Source organism: Macrotis lagotis, chromosome 6, assembly GCF_037893015.1.
Source record: "Macrotis lagotis isolate mMagLag1 chromosome 6, bilby.v1.9.chrom.fasta, whole genome shotgun sequence".
NCBI classification, from domain to species: domain Eukaryota; kingdom Metazoa; phylum Chordata; class Mammalia; order Peramelemorphia; family Peramelidae; genus Macrotis; species Macrotis lagotis.
In genome coordinates this window covers 131,045,339-131,067,422 of record NC_133663.1, presented here as the reverse complement: position 1 = coordinate 131,067,422, position 22,084 = coordinate 131,045,339, and the positions used below count along the sequence as shown (strand labels likewise).

The 22,084-nt window shown below is 34.5% G+C and overlaps 1 protein-coding gene across 5 annotated transcripts in view; it reads right to left on the bottom strand.

Annotated features, from left to right (window-relative positions):
• The window catches only part of SCEL (sciellin), a 149,843-nt gene that overhangs the window by 102,080 nt on the left and 25,679 nt on the right, over positions 1-22,084 (bottom strand). For all 5 annotated transcript variants that reach the window (XM_074191855.1, XM_074191859.1, XM_074191857.1 and 2 more), the window contains exons 3-5: positions 19,949-20,066; positions 15,493-15,552; positions 4,779-4,847 (exon numbers count right to left, since the gene is read on the bottom strand). In XM_074191855.1, coding sequence (XP_074047956.1) covers positions 4,779-4,847; positions 15,493-15,552; positions 19,949-20,066 — 247 coding nt within the window. The remainder of the gene's footprint in view (positions 1-4,778; positions 4,848-15,492; positions 15,553-19,948; positions 20,067-22,084) is intronic.

Sequence of the window (22,084 nt, the reverse complement as noted above, 5' to 3'; positions counted from 1 at the left end):
TCAAAGCTTAATATCCTGAACAAAGAAAAACAGAATAAAATAGAAGCTGAGTAGTTGTCCTATACCACCCCCAAAGAAGCAGTTTTTCTCTTTCTCTGATACTACCCAATATAACTAAAAACAACAATCATCTGTTTGTTGTTCTTATCATCTCTAAGTAGCTTTTCATTCATTCTGACACTATTCTTACAAGATGAGGACTTATATTCATCTTCCATTAACTGTTTTTTCCATTTTTTTATACATCTTCTTAAAAAAATTAAGTTGGTTAATGAGTTTCTTGAGAACTATATAAAATTTTTAAACAACTCCTTTTTCTCATCATAATTAGTTTATTTATATCTTCAGAATTTCGTTCTGACTCGATGCGGGTACAATACAAAGAATGCTGAACACGGAGTTAGAAAGATTCCAGTTTAAATCTGGCCTTGGACTCTTATTAGTTGTGTGATCCTGAGCAAGTCACTTACCTTTTTACCTCAATTTTCTCATCTGTAAAATGGAAATAATAATAGCCTACTTCATAATAACCTACTTCACAAAATTGTGTGAGAATAGAAAATAATTGTAAAGCACTAAGTATAATGTCTGACATGTAGTAAGTTCTATCCAATTTTTATTATTGCTATTATAATAATTATTAAGAACTTTTTATCCTCAAGCATTTAAACACTAATAGGCAAAACCATTTTTCCTCACAATTACAACTAGCAATCATAAGTAACCTGTACACAGGCTCCTGATCCTTCCATGAGTATCCTAAGACTCCACAAATAGCCAAACAAGTATTAAGAACAACTAGTATTTTCTCTATCAACCACTAGGGGTCTCTATACCCTATGTTACTGTTACAGAATTTCAATTATATGTAGCCCTAAAAATGCATTATTTCATAGTAAAAAGAAACAGTGGGGAAACATTGTAAAATCTTCGAAGTCTGATCATGATCCTTACCAGCTGTGTGAGCTTGTGCAAATCACTAATCCTCTCTAGCCTCATTTTTTCTATGAAATGATGGAGTTAAAGTAGATGATCTCTGAGGTATATTCCAGCTCTAAATCTCTGATTTTAGGACTTGATTTTGTGGAAATGTTAGAATATACTTCTTAACATTTTTCAGAAGAACAAATCAAAATTTTCTTTCTTTTTAAGGCCCAACAACTATTAATGATTGGCTCAGAGAGGTGGTATGGTGTAACAATGAAGCTGTTTATGAAAAAAAAGATTGCCGGGATTCACATTCTGCCTTTAATTTAATCTTTCCTTGCCTGGATCAACTCTATAATCAATAGTAGAAAAACAATTGCTAATCTACTTTGCTAGAGAGGGTTTCCTCTTGAGGAGTTTCTTATGACAATGAAACTACATTCTCCTGACACACTTCCCCACCCTCACATTCCTACACCCCCATTCTCCACCCTCACCTCTACCTCCACCAAAAAAAAATGTAAACTTGAAAATCAGCAATACCTGGGTTTCATAAGTGAAAACATAGTATGAACCACCAGTCCAACTTCCATTTTTCACTAGACCTAAAGTATTTTTTGCATCAAAGTTTTTCCCCCATAAGACACAGGCACTTTTGAATCTCTCTTTATTCCTTTCATTAATCCCAAATACTACCTAGAAATATGTTCTCATATTTCATTTAAGTAGATTGTATAAAGGAAAAAACACTGGACCGGAAGTCAAGAAGTATGGCTTCTTCTCCTAGTTATGCCATTACTTGCTGAATGATCCTGGACAAATCACTTTGTCTAGCACTTAAATGGTAAATGAATAAAACTAAAATTAATTAAACTGAGTCTCAGAATTCTCATTTATAAGAATAAGTAGGTTGTAGAGTCCCTCCTAAATCAGACCTACTATAAGAAACTTTCTATATATGGGAAGAGGTATTCTCATTCTTCTACAATTTCCATAATACTTTGTCATATATATATTTAATTACAGTAAATACTAGTGGTAACATTGAGAAATGTTCTAGATTGTTCCTCTAGTACCCTTGTGATGTTAGGAGAGAGGAGGAAAAGTCCTCAGCATGCTGCAGAAAACTTCTATGTAAAATTTTGGGAGAATATAAGCAAGAGTCTAACAGAATGGACCAGCTTTGATTGACTGCAATCTGCATCTTTGGAAGGAATACCAAATCAATAAGATCATCTATTCACTTGATTATTTGAATTAATTTGAATGAACAATTAAAGCAGACCTAGCAGCAATGGGAACATATATTGCCTCTTTTAGTCAAACTGACTTCAAAATGTAGAAATGCAGCAGCAATAGCCATCTTTCTGGCTATTAGAATTGTTAGAATTTTCCTAAAAAATAAAATGATCTGGGGGGTCAGCTAGGTGTTGCAGTAGATAGAGCACTGACCCAGAAGTCAGGAGTAACTGAGTTCAAATCTGGCTTAGACACTTAATAATTACCTAGCTGTGTGATTTAACCCTACTGTCTTAAATAAAAAAATTAAATAAATGAATAAATAAAACAATTTGAGTCCAGAACCTAACGGACACCTCAAAGGTAGGCAAGATCAGATTAAAAATCTGATAGGTTCCTATATGATATATATATATATATATATATATATATATATATATATATATATATATATAGTCATCACCAGGGGCTAATATGACAAAAGTTGTAAACATTTTGTTAAAGAATTTATCTAGGGGGGGTGGCTAGGTGGCGCAGTGGATAAAGCACTGGCCCTGGAGTCAGGTGTACCTGGGTTCAAATCCAGTCTCAAACATTTAATAATTACCTAGCTGTGTGGCCGTGGGCAAGCCACTTAACCCCATTTGCCTTGCAAAAACCTAAAAAAAAAAAGTTTATCTAGGGGCAGCTAGGTGGTACAGTAGATAAAGCACTGACCCTAGAGTTAGGAGTATCTGATGTCAAATCTGGCCTCAGACATTTGCCTAGCTATGTGACCTTGGGTAAGTCACTTTAACCCCATTGCCTTAAATAAAACAAATTTTTTAGAAAGAGTTTTTCTGTTCAGATGGTTCCATTTATGACTAATAAATAATGACAATATCTATAATTCAATTTAAAATGTTAACTTTGATTATGAAGAAGCAACATCCAAATATATTTGTATATTAAATATATTTTTATATTGTAATTTTGTACAACTTTTATTGCATCTTTAGTTCTTTTTGTTCCAAGCTACTTTTTTTAAAAAAATAACATATATCTACTTTGTTAATGCCTTTAATTACATGCTAACTCTAGTCAAATGAGTTGGTGTAGCTTTTAAAATATCTAGTATCCTTCCTATAATTGTAAATTGATCTTTTGTACTTTTAAATGTAGTGTCATCATAAAACAGATGGACAGAAACTGAAATTTGTCCCTTAATCAAAAGGTAAACATCAAAGTTGTTAAGAGAGATATGACTATCTCTCCACATAGGTGGAGAAGAAAGAGCAGATCAAAGGAGAGATACAGAAAGAGGTACAGGAGTTTCTCAAATATAAAATTTATCAGTTATAGCTGAACCAATCACTCCTAACTCATTGTAGTTTTCCCCAGCTATACCCAGGCAACATTTCCTCCCTCCCTTGCATGTAAGTATGTATAAATATTGAAATAAGAAACTTTCAGTTTCATGGAAAAATTATAAGCTTTTTTCAAGCAGAATGACTGCATATTCCGTGTCCCTTAACTATTAGAAATGAAGCATTAGAAAGAAATTGGATTGATAATGCAACAACAGCTTATACACAATCCTCAAATTTTAATATAATCATCATCATTAGTATTTTTAACACTTTAATGATTACAATTGATTATCATTTATTAAGTACCTATTCTGAGACGGGTACTATGCTACAGGCTTGAGATAAAAGAAAAAAAGTAAAAGACAGTTCCTACCCTCAAGGAAATTAAATTCAAATAGAAGAAACAATATGGACACATACAAAGCAAACCATAAGCAAGATAAATAGGAAATTTTTCATAGAAGGACTTGAATTAAAGGAACTGTTGGATTGGAAAGCATGTATCAGGAAGAAAAGTTTAAGAAGAATGAAAAAGTAAGATATATTAAGAGCTTTGAATGCCAGAGAATATTAGAAGGCAATAAGGAATCTCTGAAGTTTACTGGGGTAGAGAGAGAAAATGACATGATCAGATCTGTGATTTAGGAAAATCACTTTCTTTAGATATATTATCTCATTTGGTCTTCACAACAACCATCTGTTATAAACTCTATTTTATCCCTGTTTTTGATATTAGGAAACTGAGAGATGTTAAATGAAATCATTTCGTGGAGACTTCACTATAAAATATTTGACAAATGTCCATTCATCCTCTGTGGGTTGGGATCCAATTCCTCTCATGTCAATCCACTGCACTTTTAGACAGCTCTAATTGATGAGATCCCCCCCCCCCAATTTTTCTTCTTTGAAAGCTCCTGGTTCTGCCCTCTAAAGACAATCTGGATAATTTAATCCCTCCTTCATGATAAATCCATTTCTGAGGCTTGAAATATTTGAAGATAGCTATCATGTCCCCTCAATCCCAATCTTCTACAAACTTAACACATCTAGAGTCTTCACCCAAACATATGATTTGAATTCAAGGTTTTTTTGCCATTGGTTTGCTTTCTGCTAAAGAATCTTCAACTTAGCAAAGTATCTCCCGGTATCTCACAGCTAGAAAGTATCCAAGGCAAAGTTTAAAGTTAGGTCTGACTGACCAAAAGTCTAAAACTAGAGTGTATTATAGTTTAAACATATTGTATATACTTTAAAGCAACTTACCTATCTAAGGCATCATCAGATCTGTACCGAGTAATTTTGGTTTTTTCCTCAACCTTTTCATTTTCACTCCTATTGTCAAAAGAATACATAAAAATTAATACAACAAAAATAATTCAAAAATATGCATCTGGGGAAAAACTGTTATATTAAAGTAGATAAAAGATACACATATTAACATAATTATATTTGGGAAGGCTACAAGTCTACCTGGATGCAAATTCAAAATCCATTAAGGGGATTAATTGGATGACAATTCAAAATCCACTTTGTCCTCATCCTTTTCATAGTCATATATTCATCTCTAGGACATTCAAATTTTTTCTTCAAAAATTGTAGCATTTGACTCCTCTTTTCCTCCAGTTTCTTTCTGGGTATCATCCTTTCTCAGGAATTGAAATATATATATTGATGTACATTTTGGCAATTTTCCTAATATTTAACTCTTTAGTATCTATCTCCTAGTTCAACAGACTTCTGTTTCAAAACCCACTTCAATAAATAATAACATTAGAGCATATTTATGTAATGCCTAGAGATTTGCAAAATATTTTATACAAATTATCTTATTTGATTATCACAATAATCTAAGGGATATATATATATGTATATATACATATATATATATATATATCAACCCATTTTAGAGATGAAGAAACTGTTATTCAGAGAGATTGACTTGCCCATAGTCACAAAGATAGGGAAGTGACTGACTCAGGATTTGAAAGCAAATTCTCTGATTCAGAATTTCAGAGAAGGAAGGGACCTAGAGATAAAGGGAAACTTCAGTATAAAATATTTGACAAATATCCATTCATCTTGGGATCCACTTTCTCTCATGTCAATCCACTGCACTTTTGCAGTGTTGTGTTCCCCTCAATTTTTCTTCTTTGAAAGTTCTACCCATAGCTTCTGGTTCTGCCCTCTAGAGCCAATCAGAATAAATTTAACCACCCTTCATGATAAACCCATTTCTGAGGCTTGATAGACTTGAAGATAGCTAGCATATCCCCTCAATGCCAATCTTCTACAAACTTAACATGCCCAGAACTTTCACCCAAACATATGACTTGGACTGAATGGATTTCCCCATTTGGGTGAATCTTCAATTTATCAAAATTCAAATCAATGTTCTCTCCATTATGCTATCTTATCATCATTTAGAACAGCTCTATCTTCAAAAGACTGAACTAGGGCTATATTGATAAACATTTAAAAGCCAGTTCTTCCCCTTCCTCCAAAAATAATACTTCTTTGGTGTATATTTGTTTTTTTAGGGGGAGGTCAATGGAATTAAGTGCTTTGCCCAAGATCACACAGTTCACAAGTATCAAGTGTTTGAAGCCAGATTTGAACTCAGGTCCTCCTGACTCCTGGGCCAATGTTCTATCCACTGCACCACTTAGCTGCCTCAAAATAATAATTTTGTATTTAATTTACATTATTAATGATTTCTTTATCATTTTTTTAAGTCTAGACAATCAACAAAGCAATAATCAAGTTCTGATTGAAAGCATTTGTTGATTTCAGAATTGGAAATGCTACACTGAAAATGAACAAATTGATTCTCTTTTTTGTACACAAATCTTCAAATCTATTATTTTTTATGTACAATGTGCTATTACTTTTAAATTTATAAGTTATCATATATTTTTATGTCCTTCCATTCTCTGTACCCTTGTCTTAGAGATGTTACCATTAGATGAAAATATATACATATATAATATGTATGTATATATATGTATGTATGTAATCATTCTATAAATACTGCTATTTGTCAGTTCTTTTAAACTGGCTTTAGAATACTCCTCAGCTGAATACTGAATACTTTCCAGATACTTTCTCCTATTTTTCTCCTCTCCTATTTACTAATAATTACTATGCTTCAAAATTTTATCACTCTCCTCTAAGATGGTCTTGGCAAAGTAGGAGGAGAGGTTGTTGAGTGATACTGAGATGGTGGAAGTACATATGGAAATTTGAGGAGAGTGAGAGATATGGAAAGAAAGCATGTCCAAACTCTTCATTTATAATGAGAAAACTGAGCTCCAGCTCAGGTTAAGTGATTTGACTGAGCTTACAATTAGAAAGTTGTAGAACCAGGTTCAACTTCTAACTCCAAATTCAGGGATTTTCCTACTATATCATGCTGTCTGCCTAGACACGAGTACTTTCAATTTCACTCTCCATGCTTCAAGATTTCTCTATTTTTTTATTCATTCTTTTCTCCTTCTTTCGAAATTAACCTCTCCACATATACCCTTGATTCAATCCTATGGCCTCAATTCAACAAGCATTCCCTTCCCCCCCCCCCCCAGTATCCTCACATTCTCCTTTTCTTCTTGCTTCTTCCCATCCATATAAAAATTCTATTCAAAGCTTCCTAATAAAGAAAAAAAAATATGGAGCCCTTCTTCTATTTGTTATTATCAATTCAAGTTACCACTCGATCTCCCTCATGTCCTTTATTGCTAAACTTTCAGAAATGCTCTAAGGTTTAGCATATGTACTACTATTTCCTAACCATCTGCATCAATTTCCTTCTACACACAAATTATGCTTCTTAGTCTTTATATTTTTGTGTGTATCTGAAATGGCTTATTATATCCTGCATTCTCATTTTTTTCTTTGGTTTCCATTTCACTGTATTCTCCTGAATCTCCTACTTCTCTCTTTCTTTCACTGGTGTATCTTCTTCCTTAAACTCCCTTAAATGATAGAGCTCCCCCAAAGCTCTGTCCCTGGCCTCTTCTCTCTCTATGTTCTCTTTTTTTTGGTCAATCTGATTTACTTCCATCACTTCAACCATTATCTCTCTAAAGATAACTCTCAAATCTGCATCTCCAGTCCTAAGGTCTCTCCTGAGTCATAGACCTATACTCCTAACTCTTTGCCAAGTATCACCATCAGAATGCCTTAACATTAAAAAGGCTAGACAAATATTTCTCATTCAATAAAAATATCCATAACCACCTCAAATACAACATAGCCAAAGCATAACTCATCATCTACCCTCCTTCCTTAAACCTGTTCATCTTCTTGACTTCCCCATTCCTAAGAACAACACCATTATTTTCACACAAATCAAGGCTTGAAAGTGATGAGTCACTTTTGACTCTTCCCTCTCAATAATCCCTTAATTCAATCATTTGCCAAGTTTTGTCAATTTTACATCTTCAATATTTCCTTCATTTATGCCCTTCTTTCTAAACGCATGAATTCCCAATTAACAGAAGTTTGATATATACAAAATACTTTCTTCACAGGAGTTCTGGCAAGTAGGGAGCCTAAGTATCATTCTTCCCATTGTGACATTTGTACAGATCTCATCAACTTGATTGATGTAATTTTTTTCCACGTGGACAGGCTAACAACTTGCTTCCTTGAAAGAATCACTCTGATGTAAGATGGAAGTGTTTTGGAGAGACTATAGGGTACATTCATGGACATTCTATAACTGGTTCCAGCTGGATAACCTTGTGTTGAAGAGATGGCTCTTTGATTGGCTATAGAGGCATTCAAGAAGGTCTTTTAGATTTAACTTTCGCTCTTTGCTTCATTCAGTGATTCTGCTCAAGGCCATGAGAAAGCATAACTGTAAGGAGAGATAGTCTTGTGCTTTGTTCTCTCTGAGGCCATATGATCCAATGGAAGGAGCTTGAACCTTGACCTTTATGTTTGTTCTTTGTTATTCTAGATGAAGGAAGCATAACCTTCATAATCTTATGAATTTCCAAAGGTCCAAATTATGCCTTGGCATCCAAGTACTACAGAGTATAGGTATGCAGCCAATTCAACATCGACATCCTAAGAAGCAAGTAGAAACTCAGCTTTGGGGAATGATCTACTGAATTCAGGTCAGCGGTAGTAGGGTATAAGAACTCAAGGAAATCTAGGCTTGTGAAATTGGTGGTACTAAAGTTATGTAGGAGCTGAGCTAAGTCTTCAACCTACTCTTCTACATAGAGAGAAGGTATAGAGGAGAATAATCCCCCAGGTATTGGAAGAAATATTTATGCTTTATTCCTATGAGATATTCAAAGTAAACACCATTTTAAAAAAACTAATTGATAATAAGTAGTTAAATGGAACTGAGGCATTAGTCATTGACACCTCTCTGCTAGGAGACCTTCAACTGATGGATAAAGAAGAAAGAGAATCCAAATCCCTCAGGGTATTCTTAAACCCTCAACAGGAAATGTAGTTAGTCTGGCTCTGGAAGTGGGAGTCATAGTAAACTCATTTTAGCAATGACAAAATTTGGTTCAGAAAGTTCTGATTTATTTGAAGTGATTCAGTAAATGATAGGGCCTGAATTCAAATCCAGTTCTTATGATTTTCAATACAATATCCATTCCACTACACAATGTTGATTTTCATTTCTTTCTCAGAGCAATTGTCCTAGTTAAAACTTGCATTATCTCTCACCTAGTCTAATTCATTAGCTTCTAAACTAACTTCCCTACCTCTAATCTCTCTCTCCACCCATAAATCATGCTACCTACTATTTCCAAATAAATAATCTTCCTAAATCATAACTCTAATCTTTTTATTCCATGCTTAAAATCTCAGTAGTTTTTTTTTTTTATTTGAAACAGGGAGCTCTGGGCAAAGAGAGATATTGTAATTATTTTTTCCTTTTTCTGTTTTAAGATAAACATTATAATTCCTTCCTTTTTCTGTACTATTATACATTCCTTTATGTATTATTCTTGTATTTAGACAAAATCCCTATTAACTAACAAAGTTCCTTCTTCAATTAACAAACCCTATTCTAAACAAGTATTCTGTTAAAACAGTTCATCTAGGGGCGGCTAGGTGGCACAGTGAATAGAGCACCACCCTTAGAGTCAGGAGTACCTAGGTTCAAATCCGACCTCAGACACTTAATAATTACCTAGCCGTGTGGCCTTGGGCAAGCCACTTAAACCCATTGCCTTGAAAAATCTAAAAAAACAAACAAACAAAAAAAAAAACAGTTCATCTTAAAAACTGTTGAACCTTCCCTATTCTTAATGTTAGCTGTCAATATTAAGAAATTTTAAAGGAGATGGTATAAAAAAGTCATAAAACAAATGGACAGGCAAAAAAAAGAGTAGCTGGTCATGTGGTATGAGCAAGGGATTACTGGTAGGCATCCCACATTTTATTGGTATTTTTATAATGTCAAGAAGTTAGACAGATGCCTAATATTTTAGGGGAACCCCCTTTGTGGACTTTTGAGAGGCCAAGAACGAAAGTTACATAGGGCAGGAAGACCTAGATTTCTAACTGCATTACTGGAGAGAATACCACATCAATGAGACAAGTCCATTTGAGCATTTGAGAACAGGGGGAAAAAAACAGCTAAGCTAATTATCCATTCTAATAGAAGAATCTTTTCTGTACCCAATTATGCAAACCACCATGTGTCATGTGCACATTGGGAATCAGAATATGCAAATCATATAACATAATATGTAAATTGAAGAACAGCGAATATATACTCATGTCAATGTTGCTAATTATTGTGTGATAAAATCTTTTTTCCTAGTAATCAACTATCTTGTGCAGGCAGACATTTATCCACATTACAATCTAGTGTTGGGGGCAAAATGATTTCTTCTTCATACTGTATTTGGTTCATCTGAAAAATCTAAATGACAAATAATAGGTGGTTGAGTGTTAATTCATTTTATTTAAGTGGTGGTTCTTAGTGGGTAATGGAAAGAGGCATAGTGGATATTAGCAGGCTGAACATTTTATCATAAATACCTTTGTACAAGAAAAATCGCATAAAAGATATTATCCAGGATATGTATGACCAGAAAAAAAGGATGGGTCCGTCCCATAGTGAGAATGATAGAATGATAAATAGATAGTCCAAGTTTTGTCTACCAAATGTAAAATACTAGGAATCAGTCCTGCTCTATGTCAGAAACAGGGATACTCTATGAAAGATATGACAGGAAAATATACTTTCATTCTATAATTCTTTATTAAGCACCTTCTATTTGCAAATATGAGAGATAGACGAATGGAAAACTGACCCCAAAGCCAATTAGTTCTGCATTTAAATCCTGACTCTGTCATGTATTGAATTTCTGACTCTGGGCAAGTGACTTAACCTCTCAGTTCTCTAGAAAGTTCTCTAATACAAGTTGAGCTGACATGCTTTGGTAGAGAGGGATACATCACATGGAAGTACCCTATTCTGTTTTAAAAAATTTTTTTTCAATTTATTTAAGGCAATGGGGTTAAGTGACTTACCCAAGTTTACACAGCTAGGAAATTCTTAAGTTTCTGAGGCTGGATTTGAATTCCGATACTCCTGACTCCAGGACTGGTGCTCTGTCCACTGTGCCACCTAGCTGCCCTAGGAGTGCCTTTTCTTCTTTTTTTTTCACTTTTTTTAAGGGTTTTTGTAAGGCAAATGGGGTTAAGTGGCTTACCCAAGGTCACACGGCTAGGTAATTATCAAGTGTCTGAGACCGGATTTGAACCCAGGTACTCCTGACTCCAGGGCTGGTGCTTTATCCACTGTGCCACCTAGCTGCCCCTCAGGAGTTCTTTTTCTAATGAAATCCCAGCTTCCCAACTTTTTGGCCAGTTACTGTGCTATAGACTGAAGATACAGAGAAAAACAAGACAGTCCTTGCCCTCAGGGAGCTTATATTCTATTAGGAAAATGGAAAGGCATGGGAGTATTGCTATTTGCAATTATAGAGGTTGTACCCACACACACACACACATGGGATCACAGATCCATTCAATAAATGGATAGTTAAGAGTATAGAAAAACAAATAATTCAGGAAATTATTTTAGAATGCAATCAGCTTATTTTTTCAATTCACTTTTTGAAGAAGCTTCTAAAAATGTTAGCTGAAACTGAGGTATGTACACAAGATATTCTAGATTTAATGAAAATTTTTTCTTTCTTTTTTTTTTTTTTTTTTTTTAGGATTTTTGCAAGGCAATGGCATTAAGTGGCTTGCCCAAGGCCACACAGCTAGGTAATTATTAAGTATCTGAGGCCAGATTTGAACTCAGGTACTCCTGACTCCAGGGCCAGTGCTCTATCCATAGATTTTGTGCCACCTATCCTATGAAATAATTGAGAGTAAAATTGGGGAAATGATAAAAATATGTGATCTGCTCATTACAAATGGTCCCTCTGATCACTATACAGACCTATTTAAGGAAACTCTATAAAGAGAAATCTAGCACTAGAAATTCTTTGTGGGGATGAGATGAGTAAGTATGCAAACAAAGGAGAATATTGTATTCAGACTAGTATAATGACATTAAAAAGTTGAGGAATAGCTGGTCAGACAGTTAAGCAGTGAAGTAGAGAAAGTATAGGACTGGGAGTCAGGAAGACCTAAAGTGATTTAATTACTTTGTGACTCTGGACATTCTGTGACCTAAGCTTTCTTAGTGTCTTCTAAGACCACTTCCTAGTAGATAAAATGAGAATAATAATAGCACCTATCTTTTGGGATTGTTGTGAAAAACAAATGGATGAGCATATGTAAAATGCTTTGTAGACCTTATAAATGCTAGTGGTCTTCATTGTTGTTGTTGCTCTGTACGGAAGAGGATAACCAAAATACTAAAGGGCCTGGAATTAAGGACATGTGAAAATTGTTTAAAGGAAATGGACTTGTTTACTTTAAAGAGGGGACATAACATGATGCTCATATTTGAAAGGTTGTCACATCAATGAGGAATTGGACTTCTTCTGTTTGGTTACTAAAGCTAGAACCCAGAACAAGGTGAGTGGAAATTTCTACACAAGCAAATTTAGTCTTGATTTCAGAAAAAATTCCTAACAATTAGAGCTGTCTAAAAGTCAAGAGGTTTGCCTTGAGGAAGAATAGGTTCCTCCTTTTTGGAGGTCTTCAAGTAGAAGCTGACTGACCATTTGTTTCCAATGGTCTTGAATTTTCTTCCTACTCTCAAATTCTATGATTCTGTAAGAGAAATTTTATTTTTTTAAAATCCCATATAAAAGATTGTTTTGAAAAACTAAGTTGTTATGGAATAGCATGAAATATTTTTTCTTGGATAGACTAAAATCCAGAAAACAAGGTTTAAATGGTCATGCAGAGAGGTGCAAGGAATAAAAATATTAATATTAGAGTCTCCCGGGCTTAAATGATGTTTAGAAGAAGTCCTCATTAAATTTTGCAGCTTTGAAGATGTGACTGGACTATTTTGGATAGGGAAATGTCAAGTTAAACTAAGCTACTAGAAATTCTTAAGTCTACCTGAGTGGTAAAAAAGACAATTAAGATTTTTTGTGGGTGAGTATAACGTGATCTCAATTGTGTTCAGAGGATTACAGCTTCTGGGCTGTTAGTTACCACTCAGGAATCTAGGTTGGACTTAATAACCCCAGAAAGTCATTTTTAACTCAAATTCTATGATTCTGTGAGAGAGATTTTAATCTAGGAATCATTACATACCATTCACAGAGCCCAAAAGTGACTAGAGAACAAAAAAGCAGAGAAAATATGACAGCAATATTTCAAGGATCTCTGATTTCATGGGTATGAAATGAAACATGGTCCCAGTTTGCAGCCCATTCTCTCCACTCTTCTAATCCATGACTTCATTGCTGATTTCACAAGCTCCTTTTGGTCAGAAATCAATTCATCAACTGCTGTTAAGGAACTTCTCCAATATTTTTGAGATTGTCTTTTAGAGAACAACTACCCAATCCTTTGCCAAGTGCATCTTTACAGTCTTTCTAGCTTGCTAATACTTTCCAGAGTTTATAAAACGCTGGCACAATCTTCATCATTAATTCTTAGTCTTTATCCTTCTTGACTGCTGCATCTGACACTTATCATATAATAAAGTCTGTGAATATATTTAAAATGACTCATTTTCAAATACTAGAAAAGTAAAATACTTTGGATAGTCACTTACATTTGAAGAAGTGATTTCAGGACACATAAAATATTGCTTTTTTATAGAAAGAAAGAGTGGTCCAAGGGAAAACAAAAATCAACTCAAATCAAATCAAAAAAATCAGGATTTAGAAAATTTCCCAGGTTGTGTCTAAAGCACCTCCTTAACCTTTTGGGACTGATATCCTAAAAAGAAAACATCTCCTCCTACTCAACATATCTTTTTGGCACTGTCAGAGAAAGAATAATGGGCTAGTTGCTGTCAGAGCCTGCTAAGGATACAGCTACAGCAGGTTAAACAGGAAGAAAAAAGAATAAAGAATGATCATTCACCCTAAGGTATGTATGGTAAAGAATTAACAAAGTTTCATCTCTGGCAGCTATGGTTTCATAGATGCCCTATGTCTATTTTTGACTCTTTCAATCTGACTAGCTTTTCTAGAATTAGAAACCTGATTTCTTGGTCATTTGTCTTAGATTTATCCTATACAATTTCCTTATCCCTGTGATCTTCTTCCTTTCAGCTCCCATCCATCTGCATGCAGACTATCCATTGCCTAGCTCTTCAAGCTAGAGCTTCCTTATCTTTCACTCTCACTGCAATTATAAACCTGCTTAGCCTCCTCCTAGGCCACTTTTTTCCTAACCAAGCTTTACAACCTCAGCTACCTCAGTTACCTCAGGGTGGAGAAGCTAATATTTTCACAGGGACCCTTCCAGGGTTGGCTTCACCCTTGGGGCCTCTGAAGAATAGCTTAAGAATGTCTCTAATAAAACAAACTTTCTTATTGTATTTTTCTGGTGGAGATGATGATTAAGTTCTTCTGATGTATTGCGAGACTTTCATTCAGGAAAACAGGATCTGAATCTCAGATATGACATTATTCCCTGAATAAAACTAGCTCTTATACAAGGACTTCTCTTAAACACAGTTTCTTCACCTATTAATTAAGAATTACATTTTTACTACTCATTTCACAGAGTTATTGGGAGGAAAACACTGAAAATATAAGTTATTATTTATGTACGATGGAAATCATTTCTATAAATAGAATAGGAATCTTGTTAGCATTTGCAGTTTCTGAGTTCCTTCTGATTCCACCTGTCATTTAACATTTGCCAGTCATGTTTATTTGCTTTGAAGTTCCATATAATTTGAAATTCTTTCATGAAAACCCTCTAATGGACCATTCCATAGGTAAGAAAATCTAAGAACTTAAGTTATATATCATAGAACTAGAAACAACTTTAGAGGTGGTCTGGTTCAACTCATTCAATTTACAGATAAGGCAACTGAGACTAAGGAAGGTTAAATGACTTTCCCTAAGTTACACAGGTAGTAAGTGTCATGGCTGAAACTGAACCCATGTTCTCAAACACCACAGCCAAGAATGATACTTTCCATATTCCAGTGGCTCTTTCTCCAAAACTAAAGGACCTCTCTATAGGAGAGATTAAAAAAGAAAACAGAAAGAATAATTGATTATTACATAACTTTTTGACCTTTTAGAACCATATTTTTAAATTTTTTCCTTCAGTCACACCAAGTTTTCCATCCTAAACTGGTGGTCAGGCAATATATATTACTTATTCATTACTCATACTTTATTTTTGTTTCAAAGTTCTCTGGGTATTTGGAGTTGGGAAGACTACTACAGTACCCCCTTCCTCTTTCCAATTAATAATTATGTTGTAGAATTTTCCTAAAACCTTATGTGCCCATAAAGTTAAGAAATTCCTTACATTTACCACAGATGATTAGTGGTTAGATGAACAATTATTTGAAATTTTTTCTAAAGCATTTATTTACTGAAATACTCACCTGTCTAAAGCCTCATGGGAGGCATGTCGATTGAGAACCACTCTGCCATAGTTTTCATCTCTGTAGATAAAAAAATACATATATATGTGTATATATGTGTGTGTGTGTGTGTGTGTGTGTGTGTGTGTGTACACACACACACACACACATTTATAGTTCATAGAAATAGTTACTACAGTATTTGGTAAATACAAAACAAAGAAGAGGGGAAAAAACTAAATTCTCTGGCAAAGGTTCCCTCATTTCACTGCAGGCAAAAGAAAACAAGCATCTATTTATTTTAACCAGTCACCACTTGATTGCTCATGATGGCATGAAAGTACTATTAGTACAAAGGGCAATTTTTCTAATGTGCCCCATGACAGTTCCATGAAGTTCAACAACTGCGTCAGATTTTCATCAGTGTATGGGAACATGGGGCTGCCTATTTTTCTAGGTATTTCAAATAGTTTTTTTTTAAGTAGAAAGGCAGATGCATAACCACTCTAGATAGGCAATTGAAATTGAGGATTAGTATGTGCTTTTTTGAAAAATCTGGTAGATTTCACTTCCAATATCCTGACATTTTAATTTGAAAATACAGAATAATTGGCTCATAGATTTAGAAAGAAACAAAATTTATGAAATCAAATCTTTTTACATTGCAGAGGAGGAAACTGAGGTCCAGAAAGTATAAACAATGTGTCTAACATTCTTTTCCCCAGAAAAATTTTTAAAAAGCAAAGGAAAGGGGCAGCTAAGTGGCGCAATGGATAGAGCACCAGCCCTGGAGTCAGGAGTGCCTGAGTTCAAATCCGACCTCAGACACTTACTATTTACCTAGCTGTGTGGCCTTGGGCAAGCCACTTAGCCCCACGGCCATGCAAAAAAAAAAGCAAAGGAAAAACAATGAATAGAGAAGACCAATCATTCAAAAGAGAAAGTATGTTTTAAACCTCTGAAACTATACTTTCTCTAGTTAGAATAAACCTTCATGTTTGCTACCCATAAGCCCTATCTACTTTGTTTTGTACAATGAGATAAAAAGGAAACTAAGAAGCTTGGGCAATTTTAGGAAATGTCAAAACATGTAATACAGTCTATGGACATGAGCCAAGGCAGGAAGTACGTACATGTAACTGCATCTTATCAACCCAACCTGAAATACCACATTTTCCCCCTAGCTTTGTTCTACTAAAGTTCCATAGCACTGTGAAACTGCATTTAATGAATGGAGAAAAAAGAACTATATTTATCAATTTAAAAAATTTATGAGCAGTAAGAATGAAATAATATAAATAACCACTCTGAAGATCCTGTGACTTTGCCCTCTTTAGATTCACATGTGCCCTCTTAATGCCTTACTTATCTTTCATGCCATGTTGTGCCTTGCCATACCAAGAGGGTAAGAGGAAATAGCAAACAGAAGAAGGGAGGTGGGGGTGGGGAGGGCTCCCTGTAGGAGGAGAATCACAGACCAGAAGTAGAATATGTGGAGTAAAAGAAAGCATTACCATAACCAATTTCCCCTTTAACTTGCAATGGCCCACATCTGTCTACTGTCCTGCAATTTTTAAGGATATGTACTTGGTACAAAACAACCATTCACTGTCTTCTGCTGATGTCTTGGAATAAAAGTCCTTGATATCATTGGCATATGGGTGGACATAGATACAAATATGTGTCTACCAGTATTCCAATGATATATACATATATATATATATATATATATATATATACACAAATATATAGATCTGTAGATATATAGATAATAAATATACCTATATATCTATACATATAACATAAATTCCACTGTTCACACAATTAAAATTGCCACACTGGATCAGACCAATAGACCCTATAATCTCACATTTTGATTTTATAGTACTATCCTGGGCTATGTTCAATTGGATGTTGTTGCCCCCCTCCCATGACATTAACCTGAAAAGATAATAAATATTTCATACATACTCCTAACTTCCTTTCACCTATGAGAAAGGCATTATGATGTCATGCAAAGAGTGCTAGGTTTAGAGTCAAGGATCTCAAATGAGATTCTGGCTACCACAATTTGGATGACATTTAATTTCTCTGGGATTTAACTCTTCATTGTAAAATGGGACTAGGTGACCTCTAAAGTTCCTTCTAAAAGCTTATGATTCTATGATCCTAAGATTTAATGATAAATGTTAAGGTACAATTGTATTGATAAACATGTGAATCTATATCTCAGCAATCCTTGTGGCATGTACAGTAAATTTTGAGCCACTATATGCATATTCATCCTTGTCCCATAGGGGGAAATAATGGTTCCAGAACAATGAACTACATCCTCCTAAGTGTAATTAGGAAAACTGAAAATTTGCAATTGGAAGTTTGCAATTTGCAAATGCAAGATTGAAGAGAAAGAAGAAACTTGATTTTATTCTTATAGACTATGAGTTGCTTGAGGGTAAAAACTATTTCATTTGTTGCATGGTACTAACATATAGTGGACAGTAAACAAATGCTTGTTGATGGTTGGTTGGTTGATTTGATTTTTTCAATAGAATCTGTAATTTCACTGATAAGATGAACTCTTAATGAGGAATTTATTTCTACCATTACAGATAATAACTGCTTAGAAACTTTATCATTGTTACCTAGTGTCCAAGGGTTTAGTGACTTTGCTAAATTAAGAATTAAGATCATATTTGAAATTATGTTTTTTCTAACTCTGAAGTTAATTCTCTATCCTTTACACTAAGGTTCTCCAAATGCTCTTGATGTCATACCATTGTTACTGAAAATTCTTTGAATATATCCCTCCCTCAAGATATCATTTACTGACATGACAAACACATGAATTGGATTTGAGTGAGGGGGTGCTGTGCTAAGTCACCAGAGTCATCTGAGTCCAGTGGTCAGATATAAATCAGGACCACTGGAGATGACTCTGAATGTGAGTCAATCAGGGTTAAGTGACTTGTCCAAGATCTCACAGCTAGTCAGTATCAAGACTGGAGTCAAACTGTCCTCCTGACCTCAAGATCAGTGCTCTATCCACTGTGCCACCTCACTTCTCAATATCATTTACTAATTTCTAAGTAATACATATGAACTAATAATTATGTAAGTGCTAAAATAATTTTTTAAAGATTAGATAAAATATTATCTAAATAAAATTTATTATCTAAATAATCAAAATATTATTATCTAAATAAAATAATATTATTTGATCCCAGATAGCTAATAGAGCCTATTTAATAGAGAAGTGGCAAAACTAGGCCTAAGCTTTAGGAAAATCCCTTCAGCAGCTGTGTAGGATGGATTGGAGGAGGGGAGATCCTTGAGGGAGGGAGATTAACCAGAAACTCATTTTAGTAGTCCAAAAGACAGAATGAACTAGGGTAAGAACTATGTGAATAAAATGGGAAATATGTTGTAGAGATAGAAATGATAAAACAAGGCCATTGCTTTGATGTGTGCAATGAGGAAAACCAAGAAGCTGAGGATAATAAAGTTATGACTTTAGGTAACTAGAAGAATGGTGGGGGATCTTAGCAGAAGAGGGAAGTTCAAAGAAGAATAGGAGGTAATGAGTTCCATTTTGTAATGTTGAGTTTGAGATGCCATTAATGCATTGAATTCAACACATCTAATAGTGAGAGAAAAAGGGAGGAAGATTATAGGAATTTGAAAATAGATATAGAAGTGATACTTAAATACATGTAGATTAAGGATGTCACTGAGTAAAGGAGTTTAAAGAAAGAAGAGGGACCAAAACAAGGCTTATGGATATGGATACTGATGAAATAAAGGAGCATAGTTCAACATGAGATAATTCAATATGCAGAAGGCAAACCCAGAAAAAGATGTATCACAACAATGTGATCAATGTCAAACGCTTCAGAAAGGTCACCAAGCATAAGATTTGGGAAAAGGTCATCAAAATCATCAATTAAGAAATTAAAAACTATAAAGAGCTCAGACCAGGTAAGTGAGGAGACAAGGATATCAAAGAAATTTAGAACCTGGTAGGTTAGAAAGTTGGATGTACCCTAAATGGAAATAGAAAAGGTAAATTTTGGAGGGAAACTAATATAATCTCAATCCATCTATGTCTATTCATTTTGTGCTACTTATTCTTTCCCAATGAAAAATGAAAATTATTGGGTAAGAGGAGAATTTACTCACTATCCACTGCCTTGAAGGAAAGAACTACCACTCGGGCATCTGAAATTCATATTACAGATGAGGAAATTAAGGCAAACAACAATTAAGTGACTTGCTCAGGGTCACCTAGCTAGTAAGTATTTGAGGGTGGATTTGAAATCAGGAAGATGAGTCTTCCTGACTCCAAGCCTGGCACTCTATCCATTGTGCCACCTTAGTTGGCCTCAAAATGTAGGTATTGGACAGGATAATCTATTAGGCATTACATTCTATGATTCTTCCCCCACCTCCATCTTCCCTTGTTCCTCCCCCCACCCCTTACTTTTCTTCTTCTGGGAGTTTCTTTATCCAACTGCTATCCTTTAAGAAAGTCCTTCGCTTGTTCACTTCATGAAAACCTTGTTTTCTCAGTGCAGTCCCCAGAGGAGTAGTCTTCACATCTAGTCATTTAAACATTAAAAAAAAACGTTTTATATGAAAACATATTGAAATTTACTTCTAGGATTTAAAACATGGAAAAATTTTCAATGGTGCATCAGCTTGCCCAATGCTAAATACTGAGACTGGCAAGCTCAAGAATGTTCCAACCTTAAAATATGCTGACATGAAAGAACAAATCCCACACTTCCATCATCAAAGATAACACAACAAGATTGCATAAATACCAATTAAAACTATAGATGCCGGTCACTAGGCATAGTCTAATGCCAGGAATATAGAGCCATGAATCTGGCACAAACACCAACAGTTTATTAACTTTGCCCTCCTTCCCCCAGGTAGGCTTTTAAAAAACCCCAGAAGGAGTTATAAAATATTGACCTAGAAGGACCCCTAGCAATGACCTAGTCTCTTTTGTTCTATAGGCATAATAATTGCTTCTTTATTGTATTTGTTTAGATACTAGCACTGTATGTGCTGTTGTGCATATTCTGATTTTATTAAGAGAAAAAATTAAACTACAAAAACAAAACAAAAATATCTTAGCCTCAGAGTTTAAGGAACTTATTTAAGGTCATAAAGCTAATTAAAGGTAGATCTGAGACCAGAGTGAAGAGTGTGTTGAGAAATGTTTATCAACTGACTCTTTTTTTTTTTTTGGTTTGACTGACTCTCAAAAAAATAAAAAAGTCACAGGACACACTTTTAAAATTTAATTAAAATTCTTAATGTTTTCTCTAATACTCTCTTAGTTTACTGGGCAATCCACAAAACTATAGATCAGGCCTTAATTTATAATGTTTGCTTGATTTCTACTCATACTTACAACAAAGGGCTTTCACAAGTCAGTTAGAGCTGATTTCAATTTAGCCCCTGGCTTGTGTTCCAGTCAGCTATGCTGAGAATCTAGAGAGCTAGGTGACACAATGGATAGTACTGGACCTGGGGTCAGAAGACCTGAGTTCAATTTTAACCTCTGATGCTTAGTAACTATGCAATCCTGAGAAAGTCACACCCGTGTTTACCTCTGTTTCCTCAACTGTTAAATGAGGATAATCCTAGAGGGGTTGTGAAAATCAAATGAGAAAATAATTTTAAAGTGCTCAGCATAGTGTCTGGCACTATATAAATGTTTATTTCCTTCCCTATCTACGGTTTCCATAGGCACTTCATTAGTAGGAAAGTCCCATCACCTTGAGGGAATTGTTTCATTTTGAATTTTTGTATCGCCAGGGCCTAATCCACTGTCTGGACATAGGAATTTTTTAAATCCTTTTAAAATCTATTTTAACTGAAATCCTAAGGTACGAGCTCTAGTATTATGGAAAATATGCTTTTTTTCATCACATTTTCTTATTCTTATATATTAAATAAAAGCCATTACTTGGAAGGAAGTCTATGCAAGATTTCTTTTTAAAATACTTTAAATAATATTTGGCAAAAACCAATAAAAGTTAGCATTTCTTTAGTGCTAAGGATTATAATCTCATTTTATCCTAACAATCCTTTTAGTTAGTGTGATTATTATCAGTAATTTACAGATGAAGAAACTGAGGTTTTACCATACTGCCCCCAAATATCTGATACAGGATTTGAATTCAGGTCTTTCTGATTCCAAGTCCAGGATACTACATTGCTTAATTAAAGAATTTTTTGTTATTTTGAAATACCTGAAAGACTCAGCATTCATAGTAGCCACAGTTCATAAAAATTGAAATATTTTATTGCTTAAAGCTTATTAAAATATGGGAGAATGTTTTAAAAGTAGGAATGCCATTCCTTCTAGTGCATTACTTTTTGTTTATTTCCAAATGATTGCAACAAGATTATACTCAGGTATGATTTCTTTATAACAGCTATAATTGGAATGATTGTTTCATTATTTTGTTTTTCAGTTGCTCCAATCATGTCCAATTCTTCATGACCCTATTTGAGATTTTCTTGGCAAAAATACTTATGCAGGGTCATGTAGCTAGTGAGTGCCTGAGGCTGAATTTAAACTCAGAAAGGTAAGTTTTCT